Source organism: Ranitomeya variabilis, chromosome 1, assembly GCF_051348905.1.
Source record: "Ranitomeya variabilis isolate aRanVar5 chromosome 1, aRanVar5.hap1, whole genome shotgun sequence".
Classification (NCBI taxonomy): Eukaryota; Metazoa; Chordata; class Amphibia; order Anura; family Dendrobatidae; genus Ranitomeya; species Ranitomeya variabilis.
Window position 1 is genome coordinate 116,029,434 of NC_135232.1, and position 20,263 is coordinate 116,049,696.

The 20,263-nt window shown below is 44.7% G+C and overlaps 1 protein-coding gene across 1 annotated transcript in view; it reads right to left on the reverse strand.

Moving 5' to 3' along the window:
- Window positions 1–13,535, reverse strand: part of LOC143806921 (uncharacterized) — a 192,541-nt gene extending 179,006 nt beyond the window's left edge. Inside the window, exon 1 of the mRNA XM_077287965.1 lies at window positions 13,191–13,535. Coding sequence (XP_077144080.1) covers window positions 13,191–13,435 — 245 coding nt within the window. The 5' untranslated portion in view covers window positions 13,436–13,535. The remainder of the gene's footprint in view (window positions 1–13,190) is intronic.
- Window positions 13,536–20,263: the final 6,728 nt, after the last annotated feature.

The window sequence follows — 20,263 nt, forward strand, 5'->3', positions numbered from 1 at the left end:
ATGGTGCCTTGGAGAACTAAAGATGACATGGCTGAGGTGGGAAAATATTTGAATTTCATATTAACAATAATTTTACAGCAACAGTGTATATACAGGGTGATTCACTCGCCAATTTTCCAGGAAAATTGCTGTAACTTCTAAAAGATGGCTGAAATTTGGACTGTACATACTTTGGCTCATGAAAAGTGAGAGTGCAATGAACCTCAGTGACTAGAAACATCCTCGCACAGAGTGGTCTCGCCGACTTGTTGCCCCACCGCTCTCCACCACCATGAGATAGACTTGCTGCATGCCTTCCTGCGCATCAGTAGTTTGTGTGGAGCTTGCATTTCACACCTGCCGAATTCCTTCTTCATTTGTTAATGTACAGATAACATTTGGAGGAGCAGGTTTTCATTGTGAAAACTTACTGGAAAAGGGAGTCAAAGAGTTTCTAAACAACCGTGTATTCTGTCATTGGTGAATAAGCTGGAACATACTGGATAGGCATGATGGAGGATGTCCAAAAATGTCTGAGGAAACAATCCAAGATGGGAAACAACGACTTCTGGTATCTCCATGTAAATGGTCTCACTGCTTTCCCAGGAGACAGGCACGTATATTCCACATGTGAACGAGCAGTCAAGAAAGGTTGTGTTCACTCGTACAGAGTGACTGTCATTCAGGAATTGAAAGGACCCGATTAAGAGAAAAGAATTACATTATTTTTCAGATTATAAGACGCATTTTTCCCCCAAAATTGGGGGGGGGGGTGTCTTATGATGCAGATATACCTTACCTGTACTGTTGCTGCAGGTTGGGATGAGGGGGTGTACGGTGCTGCTGCGGGGGCTCTGCCAACACTTTGTGAAAGGCCAGAGCCCCGGCAGTTCCATAGTTTCCTGTGTGGTGGACTCCGGGAAAATGGCCGCCGGGGGGCCACGCATGCACAGATGGGAGATCTCGGCACCAAGATCTCGGGAGAGGAGTTTTCAGTAGTGATGAGCGAATATATTCGTTACTCGAGATTTCTCGAGCATGCTTGGGGGTCCTCCGAGTATTTTTTAGTGCTCGGAGATTTAGTTTTTCTTGCCACAGCTGAATGATTTACATCTGTTAGCCAGCATAAGTACATGTGGGGATTCCCTAGCAACCAGGCAACCCCCACATGTACTTATGCTGGCTAACAGATGTAAATCATTCAGCTGCAGCAAAAAAAACCTAAATCTCCGAGCACTAAAAAAATACTCGGAGGTCACCCGAGCATGCTCGAGAAATCTCAAGTAACGAGTATATTCACTCATCACTAGTTTTCAGCGCTGAGACCTCATCTCCCAAGATCTTGGTGCAGAGATCTCCATCTGCGCATACGCCCCCGATGGCCATTTTCCCGGAGTACACTGCACAGGAAACCATGGAACTGCGGGCTCTGGCCTTCCACAAAATGTCATCAGAGCCCCTGCAGCTCTGGGCACCCCCGCAGCAGCCGGCTGCACACCCCGCCGCACATCGGAACTCTCTCTCATCCCAGTCTGCGGCCTGCAGCATCACCCCACTCCTGCCTCCTCCATCAGCGATCCTACGACCCCGATTCACAGCAGCCACCACCCCAGGTAAGCAATAAGACGCAAGGATTATAAGAAGCACCACCATTTTATTTTTAAAAAAAAATCCTATTTTTCTCCTCAAAATTTAGGGTGCGTCTTATAATCCGAAAAATACGGTAGTTCTTGCCGGATTTTTTCCTTTAAGGCTATTTTACGAGTCGGGTGTACAATAATAAGGCATAAACTTTTCCGGCACTCGGAGAGAACATACAGCGAGAAATCCAGGCTATGACTCCAGACATCCTGCAGAATACATGCAACAATATGGAACGGGGCGTGCAGGCGTACTTGGATGTGACCGGTGGACATTTCCAGTACCTGCCTTAAAATATAAATTTATCAGGAACCAAGGGGTATGTACAGTGCAAATAGATAGTCTCTTTTAGAAGTTACAGCAATTTTTTCCGGGTAAAGTAGCGAGTGAATCACCCTGTGTATGTATACAGATCTGAAAAATTAAGAGACCACCACATCAAAACCCTGTCATGGGCAGCCCAATCTCCAGACCTGAACCCCACTGAAAACCTCTGGAATGTAATCAAGAGGATGATGGATAGTCACAAGCCATCGAGCAAAGAAGAACTGCTTAAGTGAAAGACTGGTGGAAAGCATGCCAAGACGCATGAAAACTGTGATTAAAAATCATGGTTATTCCACAAAATATTGATTTCTGAACTCTTCCTGAGATAAAACATTAGTATTATTATTGTTTCTAAATGATTATGAACTTGTTTTTGTATGTTTTTTAAATTTTTGACCATTTCTCCTTTTCAGAAAAAAAATACTAAATTTGTTGCTTGGAAATTTGGAGACATGTTGTCAGAAGTTTATAGACTAAATGAACAATTTACACTTTACTCAAAAATATACCTATAAAGAGAAAAATCAGACAAACTGAACATTTTGCAGTGGTCTCTTAATTTTTGCCAGAGCTGCATATACAGTATATCACAAAAGTGAGTACACCCCTCATATTTTTGTACCGTAAATAATTTAGTATATTCTTCCAAGGGACAACACTGAAGATAGGCACTTTCATACAAGTACCATATATACTCGAGTATAAGCCGAGAATTTCAGCCCATTTTATTAGGCTGAAATTGCCCCTCTCGGCTTATACTCGAGTCATACCCAGGGGTCGACGGGGGAGGTGGAGCAGCAGCTGTGTAATCATACTCACCTGCTCCTGGCACGATCCCTGCAGGTCCCTGGTTCCCCGGCAGCTTCTTCCTGTAGTGAGTGGTCACATGGTACCACTCATTACAGTAATGAATATGGACCCGACTCTACTCCCATAGGGGTGGAGCTGCATATTAATTACTGTAATGAGCGGTAGCATGTGACCGCTTAACACAGGAAGAAGCTGCCGCCGCCCGGAGAACCAGGGACCTGCAGGGACCGCGCCGGGAGCAGGTGAGTATGACGCAGTGCGCGATATTCACCTGCTCCCCATTCCACCGCTGGATTATTATCACAATTAGTGTGCGCACTGCCCTCTGCCTGAACAGTCAGTGCAGGGGATGCGGAAGATACAGCAGCGCCTGGCGGTGGAACGGGAAAGGTGACTATAGCAAGTTCCAGGGGTCTGAGCGACGAGAGGCTAGTATGTGATTTTTTTTTTTTTTTTTTTTTTTTAAATCGCAGCAACAGCATATGGGGCATAATAGTCTATGGAGCATCTTATGGGGCATAATCAATGTTTGTGCAACTTTATATGGGGCAAATGTCTACATGGAGCATCTTATGGGGCATAATCAATGTTTGTGCAGCACTATATGGGGCAAATATCTTTATGGAGCATCTGATGGGGCCATAATCAACGTTTGTGCAGCATTATATGGGGGAAATGTCTGTATGGAGCATCTTATGGGGCCATAATCCGCATTTGTGCAGCATTATATGGGCATATTTTAATATGGAGCATCTTATGGGGCCCATCAAACTTTATGGAGCATTATATGGGGCTCCTGATTCAATATGGATATTCAAAAACACTTAGCCTACTGAATAAAAGTAGTTGTAGTGTATAGAAGTATAAGAATGCTAATTACCTCCAATGAGATGTAGGGCACCAGGGAATGCCCCCTGAAGAAGGAGTGCTTCCGAAACGTGAGTCGGGAAGGGCGCACGGACTCTGGGAACCTGGTGCCCTACATCTCATTGAAGGTAATTAGCATTTTTATACTTCTCTACAACTATTGTCTCTTAGCCTGATGGGAATATGTAGCTCATACGCATCATATTTCTATATTGGAATAGGTTTATACTCTTTGACACTCGGTATGGGTGGTTCTTCCCTTTAGTGCAGCTATGTTGTTTACACTCAATTTACCCCCTGGGTGGGGACTAAATAGTCCTCTGAAGACTTTTTGAATGGGACGTGGGCTGTCCTGGTCCCCTGACTCCGTGCGCCCCTGGTGTCATTACACGACTGTGCGGTGTTCTTGTACGCCATGCGGCGTCGTGCCTTAACCCGTCTGTTGTATTTTAATTAATAAAGATTATTTATACATTGCTACTTATGGACTTTAGGGTCATTTTCTTAGGGCCTCTTTTGACCCACTCCTCTTTCTTTATTGTGCATTAGCAACCGGTCCGTATATTCAGTCCTTAACCCCTTCATGACCCAGCCTATTTCGGCCTTAATGACCTTGCCGTTTTTTGCAATTCTGACCAGTGTCCCTTTATGAGGTAATAACTCAGGAACGCTTCAACGGATCCTAGCGGTTCTGAGATTGTTTTTTCGTGACATATTGGGCTTCATGTTAGTGGTAAATTTAGGTCGATAATTTCTGAGTTTGTGAAAAAAACGGAAATTTGGCAAAAATTTTGAAAATTTTGCAATTTTCACATTTTGAATTTTTATTCTGTTAAACCAGAGAGTTATGTGACACAAAATAGTTAATAAATAACATTTCCCACATGTCTACTTTACATCAGCACAATTTTGGAAACAAAATTTTTATTTGCTAGGAAGTTATAAGGGTTAAAATTTGACCAGTGATTTCTCATTCTTACAACAAAATTTACAAAACCATTTTTTTTAGGGACCACCTCACATTTGAAGTCAGTTTGAGAGTTCTATATGGCTGAAAATACCTAAAAGTGACACCATTCTAAAAACTGCACCCCTCAAGGTGCTCAAAACAACATTCAAGAAGTTTATTAACCCTTCAGGTGCTTCACAGCAGCAGAAGCAACATGGAAGGAAAAAATGAACATTTAACTTTTTAGTCACAAAAATGATCTTTTAGGAACAATTTTTTTATTTTCCCAAGGGTAAAAGGAGAAACTGGATGACGAACGATGTTGTCCAATTTGTCCTGAGTACGCTGATACCTCATATGTGGGGGTAAACCACTGTTTGGGCACATGGTAAGGCTCGGAATGGAAGGAGCGCCATTTGACTTTTTGAATAAAAAAATTATCTCCATCGTTAGCGGACACCATGTCGCGTTTGGAAAGCCCCTGTGTGCCTAAACATTGGAGCTCCCCCACAAGTGACCCCATTTTGGAAACTAGACCCCCCAAGGAACTTATCTAGATGCATAGTGCGCACTTTAAACCCCCAGGTGCTTCACAGAAGTTTATAACGCAGAGCCGTGAAAATTAAAAATAATTTTTCTTTCCCCAAAAATGATTTTTAGCCCAGAATTTTTTAATTTCCCCAAGGGTAACAGGAGAAATTGGACCCCAAATGTTGTTGTCCAGTTTGTCATGAGTACGATGATACCCCATATGTGGGGGTAAACCACTGTTTGGGCGCACGGCAGGGCTCGGAAGGAAAGGCACGCCATTTGGCTTTTTGAATGGAAAATTAGCTCCAATCATTAGCGGACACCATGTCGCGTTTTGGCGAGCCCGTGTGCTTAAACAGTAGAAACTCCCCACAAGTGACCCCATTTTGGAAACTAGACACCCAAGGGAACTTATCTAGATGTGTGGTGAGCACTTTGAACCCCCAAGTGCTTCACAGAAGTTTATAACGCAGAGCCGTGAAAATAATAAATGTGTTTTCTTTCCTCCAAAAATATTTTTTTAGCCCACAATTTTTTATTTTCCCAAGGGTAACAGGAGAAATTTGACCCCAAGAGTTGTTGCCCAGTTTGTCCTAAGCATGCTGGTACCCCATATGTGGGGGTATACCACTGTTTGGGCGCACGGCGGAGCTCGGAAGGGAGGGAGCAAAATTTGACTTTTTGAACGCAAGATTGGCTGGAATCAATGGTGGCACCATGTTGCGTTTGGAGACCCCTGATGTGCCTAAACAGTGGAAACCCCTCAATTCTAACCACAACCCTAACCCAACACACCCCTAACCCTAACCACAAGCCTAATCTTAACCCTATTTCCAACCCTAGCCCTAATTGCAACCCTAACCCTAAGGCTATGAGCCCACATTGCGGATTCCTGTGAGATTTTTCAGCACCATTTTTGAAAAATCCGCAGGTAAAAGGCACTGCGTTTTACCTGCGCATTTACCCCCGATTTCCAGTGTTTTTTGTGCGGATTTCACCTGCGGATTCCTATTGAGGAGCAGGTGTTAAACGGAATCCGCACAAAGAATTGACATGCTGCAGAAAATACAACACAGCGTTTCTGCGCCGTATTTTCCGCACCATGGGCACAGCGGATTTGGTTTTCAGTAGATTTACATGGTACTGTAAACCTGATGGAAAACTGCTACGAATCCGCAGAGGCCAATCCGCTGCGGATCCACAGCCAAATCCGCACCATGTGTGCACATAGTCTAATCTAACCCTAACTCTCGTTCTAACCCTAATTCTAACCCTAACCCTAGTGGGGGAAGAAAAAAATATATATATTTTCTTTATTTTTATTATTGTCCCTACCTATGGGGGTGATAAAGGGGGGGTTCATTTACTATTTTTTTTATTTTGATCACTGTGATGGTTTTATCACAGTGATCAAAATGTACCTGAAACGAATCTGCCAGCTGGCAGATTCGGCGGGAGCACTGCGCATATGACCCGCCATTTTGGAAGATGGCAGCGCCCATGAAGAAGACGGACGGACACCGCGAGGCTCGGTAAGTATGAGGGGGGTAGATCGGAGCACGGGGGGAGCGGACCACAGTACGGGGCAGAAAGGAGGACTGGGGAGGCGAACGGTGGCGGTAGGGGGGGGGGAGCAGATTAGGTTTTCCAGCCATGGCCGATGATATTGCAGCATCGGCCATGGCTGGATTGTAATATTTCACCATTTTCATAGGTGAAATATTACAAATCGCTCTGATTGGCTCTTTCACTTTCAACAGCCAATCAGAGCGATCGTAGCCACGGGGGGCTGAAGTACCACTCCCCCTGTCCCTGCAGATCGGGTGAAATTGGAGTTAACCCTTTCACCCGATCTGCAGGGACACGATCATTCCATGACGCCACATAGGCGTCACAGGTCGGATTGGCACCGACTTTCATGTCGCCTACGTGGCGTCAAAGGTCGGGAAGGGGTTAAGGGTATGTGTCCACGTGCCGTTTTCCATCCGGAATAGCAGCGGATTGAACGCTGCGTGGAGCAGCAGCTTTCAATCCGCAGCGTCCAGATGTTACAGCATAGTGGAGGGGATTTTATGAAATCCCGTCTCCACTATGCGTGGTAACACGCATCCGGCGGCCCTGCGATTACGGACATGCGGGGCATCTTTTTAGATCGCAGCATGTCCGTGTACCTTGCGGCGATGCTGCGCCGCCGCAAGGTAAATCACAGGGCCCTATGTGTGAGGTGCGATGATGCCGGATCTGTGCAATGAACACATCCGGCATCATCGCGTCTACAGAAGGGGCGGAGCAAGTTTGCCGCTCCGTCCAAACCGCCGGCCATCCTGAAAGTGGACCCATACCTTTACTCGTATCAGCGGAGTTACACTTTTTATATCCACCCCCTGAATTTTTAGGGTGGTTTTCACTATACTGATCAAAGTCGTGTTTCTGTTTAATTAGCATCAATAGTAACAAGATAGAATGTTAAAAATAATTTAAAATTTTTTAAAAATCGTGATATTCTCACCTTCCGGCGTCCCCTGCAGCCTTCCCGCTCCTCACGATGCTCCCGGCAGCTTCCGTTCCCAGTAATGCCTTGTGGCAATGACCCCAGATGACGTGGCGTTCTCGCGAGACCGCTACGTCATCACAGGTCACTGCCGCAAAGCATCACTGGAAAAGGAAGCATCGCGAGGAGCAGGAAGGCTGCCAAGGACGCCAGAAGGTGAGAATATTACGGTTTTTTATTATAATTATTTATTTATTTTTTTTACTGAGATATGGTTCCCAGGGCCTGGAGGAGAGTCTCCTCTCCTCCACCCTGGGTACCATCCACACATGATCCGCTTACTTCCCACATGGTGGGCATAGCCACATGCGGAAAGTAAGCGGATCTATGCATTCCAATGTGTGAGGAATCGCCACAATTCCGCAAAATTAATGAACATGCTGCGCTTTTTTCCGGAATGCGATTCCGCCACGGAAAAAAAACGCAACATGTGCACAAAAATTGCAGATTGCATTCTAATAATAGGATGCTTAATGTATGCATTTTTTTGGCAGTTTTATCACGAACACCCATGAAAAAAAACTCAAAAAATCCTAAACGTGTGCACATAGCCTTACACGTCAGTGTCTCCGGTACATTTGGTGACAGTTTTCACATGTACCGGAGACACTGACACACGTAGACCCATTCAAATGAATGGGTCTATGCACAGATCTGTGTTTTTTCATGGACCGTGTGCACCAAACGTAGACATGCCCATTTTTGTGAAGCTGCTCGGATCACACAGACCCATTCAAGTCAAAGGGTCTGTGTAAACACGTAGAGCACAAGGATGCCGTCCGTGTGATGTATCAGTATTACATGGACGTTCGCCGGCGAAGAAGCGCTGCAGTAAGCGCTGTTCCCCAGCGGCTGGTATTCTCCCCTGCTCTCCTGGTGAGCAGAGGAGAATGATGAGCTTTAATTTAAAGTCCGAACGATATCGTTCACCAGTGGTGACGTCATCACCAGCTTTTTCCCACGGTCCACAGGTCACCTCAGTTCAGCCCGGCCGTGATGATTGATGACGTCACCGCTGGTGAATGATGATGCGCTCCCTGCAGCTCATTCACCAGTGGTTTTCAGCCGGGACGGTCACATCTTGGCACCGTCCTGGTTGAAAACTATTTAGCCCCCAGACTTGGATTACAGCGTAGGACACAATGACGGACAGGTATGGTATATTGTTGGTTTATTATTTTATTTTTATCACAGGAGATGGAGAACATTGGGGAATTAGGTGTTACAGTTAGTATAGTTAAATTTAGAACATTAAAGGTGTCTGTAGTTTTTTCAAATAAAAGACTTTGTTTTGGCTGTGTCTTTATTTAACATTACAACTATAGAATTAGCAATGGATAGGTGTCTTATAGACGCCTCTCCATTACTAAGCCTTGGGTTTGATATCACCTGAAAAGGTGACATCAACCCCACAAATATTACCCCACATGCCACCTCTACAGGGCAAGTGGGAAAAGCCGGGTAAATTGCCAGAAAAGGTGCATCCAATAGATGTGCTTTTTCTGGGCAGCTGCGGGCTGCTTTTTTTTAGGCTGGGGGGGCCTATATCAATGGCCCCATACCATATTGAGAATAGCAGCCCCCAGCTGTGAGCTTTAGCAAAGCTGGTTATCAAAAATGGGGGGGGGGGGGGGGGAACACCAAGCCATTTTTAAAATTATTTATTTTAAAAAAACAGCGTGGGGACCCCCTATTCATGATAACCAATCTTGCTGATGCTGACAGCTCGGGTTGCAGCCCCCAGCTGTGAGTTTTGTCTGGTTGTTTCAATAAAATAGGGGGAAACCCACATCGGGTTTTTCATTCATTTATTTCTGAACTATCGCAGGCGGCAGCTGTGGAATACCCCGATCATCCGCACCTACTGTCACTTATTAGAGGTAGCAGGTGTCAGATGATGGGGTAACAGTCTCAAAAGCCCCCACCTGCTGTCATTCGGACTTTAAATTAATGCTCATCATTCTCCGAGTGATCATATTGACACCACGGGTGTGTCACAGAATTTTATACCATTGGGCTTTGAAGACAATATAACTACATTCTTACCATCAAAATGTTGTTTTAGCCAAAGACTTTCACACAAGAAGTGGGTAAAAATGGCACCAAAGTTTGTCCCACAATTTCTACTGAACGTGGCAATACCCCATATGCGGATGTACAGTGCTACTTAGCCACACGGAGGGACGGAGCGCTATTTCCATTTTGGAAATTATACCACTTTCAGAATTTATCTGAAGATTCAGTCTGATCACCGGAAGTGATATAAAGAGGTGTGGTAAATGTGTCAGTAGAACTTGTGTATTATTAATTTACATCAATGCCTTGTTCAAAACCTAGCAGTCCAGGGGGTGGTTCTTTGGTGTGTGTGTGTGTGTATGTATGTGCATATATATATATATATATATATATATATATATATATATATATATATATATATATATATATATATATATATATATATATATATATATATATATATATATATATATATCCGCCCCCTGAACTCTTAAGCTTAACATGAGCAGGGATGTGAAGGACCACTATATCAGTGCTCAGCTTCTCCTGCCTATACCGTACAATGTGACAGGTTTCCTTCTGCCTGTGTGTCCTATAAGTAAGATGCTGGGTGAGAAGCAGACAACTGTTGGTGCAATAGTAAGAAAAGGGAAGAAATACAGTACAGACCAAAAGTTTGGACACACCTTCTCATTTAAAGATTTTTCTGTATTTTCATGACAATGAAAATTGTACATATACACTGAAGGCATCAAAACTGTGAATTAACACATGTGGAATTATATACTTAACAAAAAAGTGTGAAACAACTGAAAATATGTCTTATATTCTAGGCTCTTCAAAGTAGCCACCTTTTGCTTTGATGACTGCTTTGCACACTCTTGGCATTCTCTTGATGAGCTTCAAGAGGTAGTCACCGGGAATGGTTTTCACTTCACAGGTGTGCCTTGTCAGGTTTAATAAGTGGGATTTCTTGCCTTATAAATGGTGTTGGGACCATCAGCTGTGTTGTGCAGAAGTCTGGTGGATACACAGCTGATAGTCCTACTGAATAGACTGTTAGAATTTGTATTATGGCAAGAAAAAAGCAGCTAAGTAAAGAAAAACGAGTGGCCATCATTACATTAAGAAATGAAGGTCAGTCAGTCCGAAAAATTGGGAAAACTTTGAAAGTGTCCCCAAGTGCAGTGGCAAAAACCATCAAGCGCTACAAAGAAACTGGCTCCCATGAGGACCGCCCCAGGAAAGGAAGAAAAAGAGTCACCTCTGCTTCTGAGGATAAGCTTATCCAAGTCACCAGCCTCAGAAATCACAGGTTAACTGCAGCTCAGATTAGAGACCAGGTCAATGCCACACAGAGTTCTAGCAGAAGGCACATCTCTACAACAACTGTTAAGGAGACTTTGTGCAGCAGGCCTTCATGGTAAAATAGCTGCTAGGAAACCACTGCTAAGGACAGGCAACAAGCAGAAGAGACATGTTTGGGCTAAAGAACACAAGGAATGGATATTAGACCAGTGGAAATCTGTGCTTTGGTCTGATGAGTCCAATTTGAGATCTTTGGTTCCAACCACCGTGTCTTTGTGCGATGCAGAAAAGGTGAACGGATGGACTCTACATGCCTGGTTCCCACCGTGAAGCATGGAGGAGGAGGTGTGATGGTGTGGGGGTGCTTTGCTGGGGACACTGTTGGGGATTTATTCAAAATTGAAGGCATACTGAACCAGCATGGCTACCACAGCATCTTTCAGCGGCATGCTATTCCATCCGGTTTGTGTTTAGTTGGACAATCTTTTTTTTTTTTTCAACAGGACAATGACCCCAAACACACCTCCAGGCTGTGTAAGGGCTATTTGACCAAGAAGGAGAGTGATGGGGTGCTACGCCAGATGACCTAGCCTCCACAGTCACCAGACCTGAACCCAATCGATATGGTTTGGGGTGAGCTGGACCGCAGAGTGAAGGCAAAAGGGCCAACAAGAGCTAAGCATCTCTGGGAACTCCTTCAAGATTGTTGGAAGACCATTCCCAGTAACTACCTCTTGAAGCTCATCAAGAGAATGCCAAGAGTGTGCAAAGCAGTCATCAAAGCAAAAGGTGGCTACTTTGAAGAACCTAGAATATAAGACATATTTTCATTTGTTTTACACTTTTTTGTTAAGTATATAATTCCACATGTGTTAATTCATAGTTTTGATGAATTCAGTGTGAATTTACAATTTTCATAGTCAAAAATACAGAAAAATCTTTAAATGAGAAGGTATGTGCAAACTTTTGGTCTGTACTGTACAAAATGATTGACAATCATGGATCTGGGGCACCATGCAAACTCTTACCTTGTGGGGTATCCATCATTAGGAAGGTGAGAGATCAGCCTAAAACTACACGGGGGAACTTGTTAATGATCTCAAGGCAGCTGGGACCACAGTCACCAAGAAAACCATTGCTAACACATTATGCCGTAAAGGTTTAAAATCCTGCAGTGCCCTCAAGGTCCCCCTGCTCAAGAAGGCACATCTGATATTTACCAATAAACACCTGGATGATTCTGGGAGTGACTGGGAGAAGGTGATGTGGTTAGAGAAGACAAAAATTGATCTCTTTGGCATTAATTCAACTCGCCATGTTTGAAGGAAGAAAAAAAGCTGCCTATGACCCAAAAAACACCGTCCCCACTGTCAAGCAAGGAGGTGGAAACATTAGGTTTTGGGGTTGTTTCTCTGCTAAGGGCATAGGACTACTTCACCACATCAATGGGAGAATGGATGAAGCCATATACTGTAAAATCCTGAGTGACAACCTCCTTCCCTCCGCCAGGACATTAAAAATGAGTCATGGCTGGGTCTTCCAGCAAGACACTGACCCAAAACATACAGCCAAGGCAACAAAGGAGTGGTTCAAAAAGAAGCACATTAAGGTCATGGAGTAGCCTAGCCAGTCTCCAGACCTTAATCCCATAGAAAACTTATGGATGGAGTTGAAGCTCCAAGTTGTCAAGCGACAACCTCAAAATCTTAATAATTTAGAGATGATATACAAAGAGGAGTGGACCAAAATTCCTCCCGACATGTGCGCAAACCTCATCAACTACAAAAAACGTCTGACTGCTGAGCTTGCCAACAAGGGTTTTGCCACCAAGTATTGTTTGCCAGAAAACATTGCTAAAGCCAACTGTGTCCATCATTTGGCTCTCAGTGTGTGTGGTGGGCAATCACGGCGCGATGGCCCCCCGGGCAATCACAGTATGAGGGCCCCCGGGGGCAATCACAGTAGGAGGGCCCCTTGCAGGCCAATAGCTCCTGATGGCGCACAATTCCGCCTGCTGTGGAGGAGGCAGTGGCCCCTTACACCAATGGCAGCCGCATATATATATATATATATATATATATATATATATATATATATATATATATACACACATACATAGATACACACACAGAGACAGCAGCTGGGACTTGTGCTCAGGCTGCAGCTCCGGCACACTGTGCTCCGACCCCGCAGGACACCAGTCACACTCACAGTTCCGCCTGCTGCGCCTCCTCCTGCGGTATTCCCGGCTCCTCATGCTCGGCTGGTCCGCTCTCTCCGGGGTCCGCTGTCTTGCTCTCCTTTCCGGGATCAGGCTCCACTGTGGGGGCGACTCCTCCATCCCGAGCAGTGGCCGCACCCGCCTGCCCCGCTGCACCCGCCTGCCCCGCTGCACCCGCCGCTCGGCCGCCGGGCCTGACATTGGGCCGGACGCTGAGCCTCGCTCTGCGCATCATGGTGAGGCCGGCTCTCCGCTTCTCCTCTTCCTCATCCCGGAGCCGCACACACACTCACAGCCAGGTTCAGAGCAGCGCAGTGCGCAGACTCACAGGCCTATCACGTGGGCTTACAGGAGGGCGTGCGTGCGGAATAGAGAGGTTTCATGATGATGTCATCAGTGCGCGACTTCCCAGCCTCCTGTCACTCTGTCAGGCAGGGTTTACCCAGAATTTCGAGGTGACAAGACCGCAGCTGCTGATCGGATGCTGTTCTGTAGTCCCATGGATGATTAGGATGCTGCTCCATCATAGCTCTGCATGATGGGTCACTGTGATAATAACTCTTCTCATAGCTGCAATATAACAAGGAAACATCGTTTGTTATTGTTTATAGATCAAAATGCAATTGCACTGAGTGTGTAGCATCGCATACTGTTTTAATAGTCGTTTGCGAAAAAAGCAAAAATGTTTTGAGTATTAAAAGCAAAACAAATAACCCAACTTTCGGATTTGCAATCGCAGCATCAGGCCGGGATTATCAGAGCGTATTTCATGGTGCATCTATGTATGGCGTACAATGTCGGGTCTCTATATTGTACAGAAGGTCTCTCCAGTAAAACTCTTCTTTATTGGGGACATTTCTTGGTTTTCAGATCATCATGTCTTCTAGAAGTCTAGAGGATGGGGGACACGAGGGAGAAGCTCTGGAGGCGGTTGGGTGAGGAGCGGATAGGTGTGGAGGAGAGAAGGAGGTCTTGGGAGGACCAGAGATTACGTGAGGAAAGGTATTGGGAGATTAGCTCTGAGATATATGGAGGGGACAGGTTATGGATGGCTTTATAGGTCAGTGTTAGTAGTTGAAACTGGTTTCTTTGTGGAATTGGGAGGCGGTGAAGGGATCTGCAGAGGGGAGAAGCGGAGGAGGAGAGAAGTGGATTAGTCGGGCAGCAGAGTTAATGACGGTCTGGAGGGGTGCGAGTGTTAGCAGGGAGGCCACAGAGGACGATATTGCAGTAGTCAAGGCGAGGGATGATGAGGGCGTACACTAACATTTTAGTAGATTCAGGCTTGAGGAAAGGACGGATTCTGGAAATATTTTTGAGTTGGAGGCGGCAGGATGTGGTGAGAGCTTGGATGTGTGGTTGAGGGACAGGGCAGAAGCGAAGGTGCCGCCGAGGCAGAGGACTCCTGGTACTACGGAAAGGTGGTGTCACTAATTGTGATTCAGATCAGGTAAGGGGATAGGTGAGATGGAGCAAAGATCCACAATAAGTGTTGGCCATTATTGTTTGTCCACACGCTTTTTGAGCATTTACTACAAGTTCTCAGACAAATCAAAATTGGAGCAGTTCCTGGCCCTGTGACATGGTGGAAAACGCATTAGTCATCACCAAATTGCTCCTGGATTGTTGGGAGCAGTCACTCTTGGAGGGTGTATAGATCCCATTCTTTATTAATGGCAATGTTCTTAGCAAAACTGTGAATTAACAACCCTCCATGGATGAGAAGCCGCCACACATGCCTTACTGTTGGCATGACACAGGATTCAAGGGAACATCTTGAACACACGACTGTTTAATTCGGATGAGTGCTATCTGTAGTTTTGATGGATAGCACTTGTATCCATGTTATGCTATGGGATGTGCACATGTCCAATTATTTTGCTAAAACTGAGTGATCTGAAGATAAAATCGTTGACATGTCCGATTTTTAATGTCGGGTCAAAATCTGCATGTCTGTGGGTCTGGATTTTGTGGACTTAACAGCGAAGGTGGATAAACTTTTTTTTGCTCTCCACTCTGATCTAACTCCGATCGGAGTCTGATTAGCAAAATTGGACAGTTTTTCTCGGAGAGAAAAATGGTGGTGTGACCCTACCTTAATGCTTAGATTTTCTTCTTCAGACAATCATTCTTCCATATGTCCCAAATAGTCTGAAGGGGGCTTCATCAGAGAAATTGAGCAAAGGCAGAGAACAGAGCACCGGAGTGTGCGGCTGCTTGTATTTCTATGCAACTGAACGCTCCGGTCCGAGTGCCGGCGGCAGTGCCGGGTATTGAGGTGCGAGACTCGTGCAAGCTTCTTGCAAGTGTGACCCCGGCCTAACACAGATTAGTTATGTACCATTTTATGATGTTCATTACTAAACATCGGGCTTGGTATTATCTATCTATAGATCTATCGATCGATCGATCTATCTATCTATCTATCTTTGTTTTGTGTGTGTAAACATTATATTTCAACATGGTATGTGCTGATATTATGGTCTTCAATGGAGTATGTAAATGAAGAGGTTGGACAAGAAATGGCATCACAATTCTTTTTTTTTTTTGTTAAATAATAGATCTTTAGCTTATAAAAACGCATACAAATCCACATAAAAAATGCATCAAATCCGCGTGGATTTTCAACTGTGTTTTCTGCCAAGAGAGGAAGAATCTGCGCAGAAAATTCCACAGGCAAATCTGCAATGTGTGCAAACACCGTTTGCCTCCTGGAGTGCAGATTTTTTAGAACAGTTTTCAGACTCCATATACAGAGCCCCTAATTGCTAGAAAAGCAGAATCCCCTCCTAAGTGACCCCATTTTGGAAACTATACCCCTTGGGGAATTTGTCTACAGGTGAAGTGATGATTTTGACTCCGGAATGAAGGGGTATGCGCCTACCTGCAGAAGGGGATTTTTTTAAAGATCTATATAAAATATACATTATGTAAACTAGGGGGAAGGTCAGTGAGGGATCAGTGACATGTCAGAAGTCATATTGGTGAATACCTAAGCAGGGCCCCACATGAAGACCCCCACAGGCCGCCCTGGAGCATGAGCATATCACTAACTCAAAACTGAAAATAAAGATTAAAAAACAATCACAAGACGCATTTCATCAACCGAAGTATCATTTTAATCAGTATAACGGCGCCGACCTGACAGTGTCTGTAGGTTACTGTGCACAATCCTGCTGACAGGTTCACTTTAAATCATGTCTGGCTGTGCTCCAGGAGGCAAACCGCTCCGTTCCTCCCGAGTCTCTCCGTGTGGCTGAGCAGTACTGTGCAGCCACATATGGGGCATTGCCACATTCAGTAGAAATTGTGGGACAAATTTTGGTGCCATTTTTACCCACTTCTTGTGTGAAAATGTAAAATCTGGGGCTAAAACAAAATTTTGGTGGTAAAAATGTAGTTATTTTGTCTTCACTTCAATGGTATAAAATTCTGTGACTTTCAGTGACACACCCATGGTGTCAATATGATCATTGCACCCCTAGATGAATTCATTGAGAGGTGTAGTTTGTAAAATGGGGTCACTTATGGGAGGTTCTGCTTTTCTGGTACCTCATGGGCTCTCCCCATGGGTCATGGCACCTGCAAACCATAGCAGTAAAATCTGGTGCTCCTTGCCTTCTGAGCCTTGCACTGTGCCTGAAAAACATTTCCTGTTTACATGTAGGGTAATGGCACACTCAGGAAAAAATGGACCTCAGTTTGTTGTAAAAGATGTCCTATTATCGCTTATAAAAATTAAAAACTTGGGGCTAAAATAACATTTTTAGGGTAAAAATGTAATTTATTCTTTCTTCACTGCTCAGTGGTATAACATTCTGTGAGGCACATGTGGTGTCAATATGATCACTGCACCCCTAGATGAATTCATTGGGGAGTGTAGCTTGTAAACTGAATTCCGCAGCGGCGGCGATACGCGTGGGTTCCTTCCACACACCCCATTCTGTCCCAATGCTATTCAGAGCATGGACATCTGCACGGCTATTTATAGCCAGATCATCTTTGGGCTTTAGCTGTTTTCTCCCTTGAGTCAGTTGAGTATTCATGGCATGCTATCACACCCATTGTTTTGCATGGGTACTCCATTTTTTCATTTTGTTTACACCCTACTTGAGGGTTATATAGGGAGCTCTATATAGATATTTTCTATCATGTGCTCATTATGCTTTATTACTTTGATGTATCTATAGGGAGCTCAGGGACTTAGTGTATACCATTTTGTATTTCCCACTTCTGTGTTCTTTGGACACTGGATGGGTTTCCTTTTCAGCCATGAAATATATTCTTACATTCTTATATATTTGTGGTGACACACACTAATGCTAGCCCGGTTTACCATACTTCATACTGTATTCCTAGTTAATGTTTGCAGACACATTATGTTTGAATAGGGGTGTTTTGTATGCACTTGCTGTATTTTAATTGTTTTTATATGTTCTGCTGTGGTGTTTAATAAAACGTTTTGTAAATTTTTCATATTATGCGGTTGTGCGGGCCTTTTTGTAGTCCAATCTATTTTCTTCTTCTTTGGATTTCCATTGTCTAGGCACATCAGGGGCTCTCCAAGCACGACATGGCGTCCGCCATTTGTTCCAGCCAATTTTGAATTCAAAAAGTCAAATGGCGCTCCCTCCCTTCCGAGCTCTGCCGTGCGCCAAAACAGTCTTTTTCTCCCTCGTATGCGGTATCGGCATGCTCAGGTGAAATTACACAACAAATTTTGGGGTCTATTTTTCTTTGTTACCCTTGTCAAAATAAAGAAAATTGGATCTGAAGTCAATTTTTGGTTAACAAAGTTAAATGTTAATTTTTTTTTTCTAAAAAATTCCTGTGAAGGACCTAAAGGGTTAATAAACGTCTTGAATGTGGTTTTGAGCACCTTGAGGGGTGCAGTTTTTAGAATGGTGTCACTTTTGGGTATCTTTTCTCATATAGATCACTCAAAGTGACTTCAAATGTGAGGTGGTCCCTAAAAAAATGGTTTTGTAAATTTTGCTGGAAAAATGAGAAATTGCTGGTCAACTCTTAACCCTTATAACTCCCTAACGAAAAAAAAATTTGGTTCCCAAATTGTGCTGATGTAAAGTAGACATGTGGGAAATGTTACTTAGGCTACGTTCACATTTGCGTTGTGCGCCGCAGCGTCGGCGCCGCAACGCACAACGCAAATAAAAACGCAGCAAAACGCATGCACAACGCTGCGTTTTGCGCCGCATGCGTCGTTTTTTTCATTGAATTTGGACGCAGCAAAAATGCAACTTGCTGCGTCCTCTGCGACGCAAGTGCGCCGCATGTCCATGCGCCCCCATGTTAAATATAGGGGCGCATGACGCATGCGGCGCCGCTGCGGCGCCCGACGCTGCGGCGAGGACCGCAAATGTGAACGTAGCCTTATTAAGTATTTTGTGTGACATATCTCTGTGATTTAGGCTATGTGCACACGTTGTGGATTAGGCTTAGGAATTTCGGGTGCGGATTCTGCATCTCTTGGCAGAAAACGCAGGTGCGGATTTGACGCGTTTTTTGTGCGGATTTACTGCGGATTTTTTGCGGATTTACTGTGTGTTTTACCCCTGTGGATTTCTATGATGGAATGTGTACAAAAACGCTGCAGATCCACAAAAAAGCAGTGACATGCTACTTCTTTTAATCCACAGCGTTTCCGCACGGAATTTTCCACACCATTAGCACAGCATTTTTTTTTCTCATTGATTTACATTGTACTGTAAATCACTTGCGGATCTGCAGCGTTTCTGCACCGCAACGTGTGCACATAGCCTCAAGGGTATGAAAATTCAAAGTTGGAAAAATGCAAAAAAAATTTTCACAAATAAACGCAAGTCATACCGAAGAAATTTTACCACTATCATGAAGTACAATATGTCATGAGAAAACAGTGTCAGAATCACCGGGATCCATTAAAGCGTTCCAGATTTATTACCTCATAAAGTGACAGTGGTCAGAATTGTAAAAATTGGCCCGGCCATTAACATGTAAACCACGGGGATAAAGGGGTTAAAACCGCACCAGGCGCAAATTATCCGGCTCTCATACTGCTGAATGGACAGAAACCTGAAAAAGTTGTGAGTCTCAGAAAATTGTGACACAAACAGCATTTTTTTACAAGGATCTGGATTTTTAAAGCCATGAAACTAATAAAATAAACTATACACATTTGGTGTCACTGTAATCACACCAACCTGATTTTAAGGTCATTTTAAATGCACAATGAAAACTGTAAAAAAAAAACAAACAAAAAAAAACTGTAAACAATGGTGGAATTCTGGGCTTTTACAAAAAAACGTTACAGGTCACTAATCTGCTCTCATTCTATGAGAAGACGTATATCAATAGAGAGGGCTCCAGGTGCCCTGGTCAGGCTGACAGGCGGGGGTCCTGATGGATCAGACAGGCGGGGCTTCTGATGGGGCATATAGGCGGGGGTTCTGATGGGGCATACAGGCAGGAGTCCTGATGGGGCATATAGGCGGGGGTTTTGATGGGGCATACAGGCAGGAGTCCTGATGGGGCATACAGGTGGTGGTCCTGATGGGGCATATAGGCGGGGGTTTTGATGGGGCATACAGGCAGGAGTCCTGATGGGGCATACAGGTGGTGGTCCTGATGGGGCATACAGGTAGGAGTCCTGATGGGGCATACAGGCAGGAGTCCTGATGGGGCATACAGGCAGGAGTCCTGATGGGGCATATAGGCGGGGGTTTTGATGGGGCATACAGACGGGGGTTCTGATGGGGCATACAGGTGGTGGTCCTGATGGGGCATACAGGCAGGAGGCCTGAGCGGACATACAGGCTGGGGTCCTTATGAGGAAGACTGTGAGTGTCCTGATGGGCATAAAGGTGACCCTGTAATTCCCGCTGCACCCTGTAATCTATACTGGACCCTGTAATCCATGGTGTTCCCTGTAATCTCTTCTGGACCCTGTGTCTATACTGGACCCTGTAACCCCCGCAGGACCCTGTAACCTATGATGGACCCTGGCTGTATCTATACTGGACCCTGTAACCCCCGCTGCACCTGTCTATAGCAAGTACATCGCATG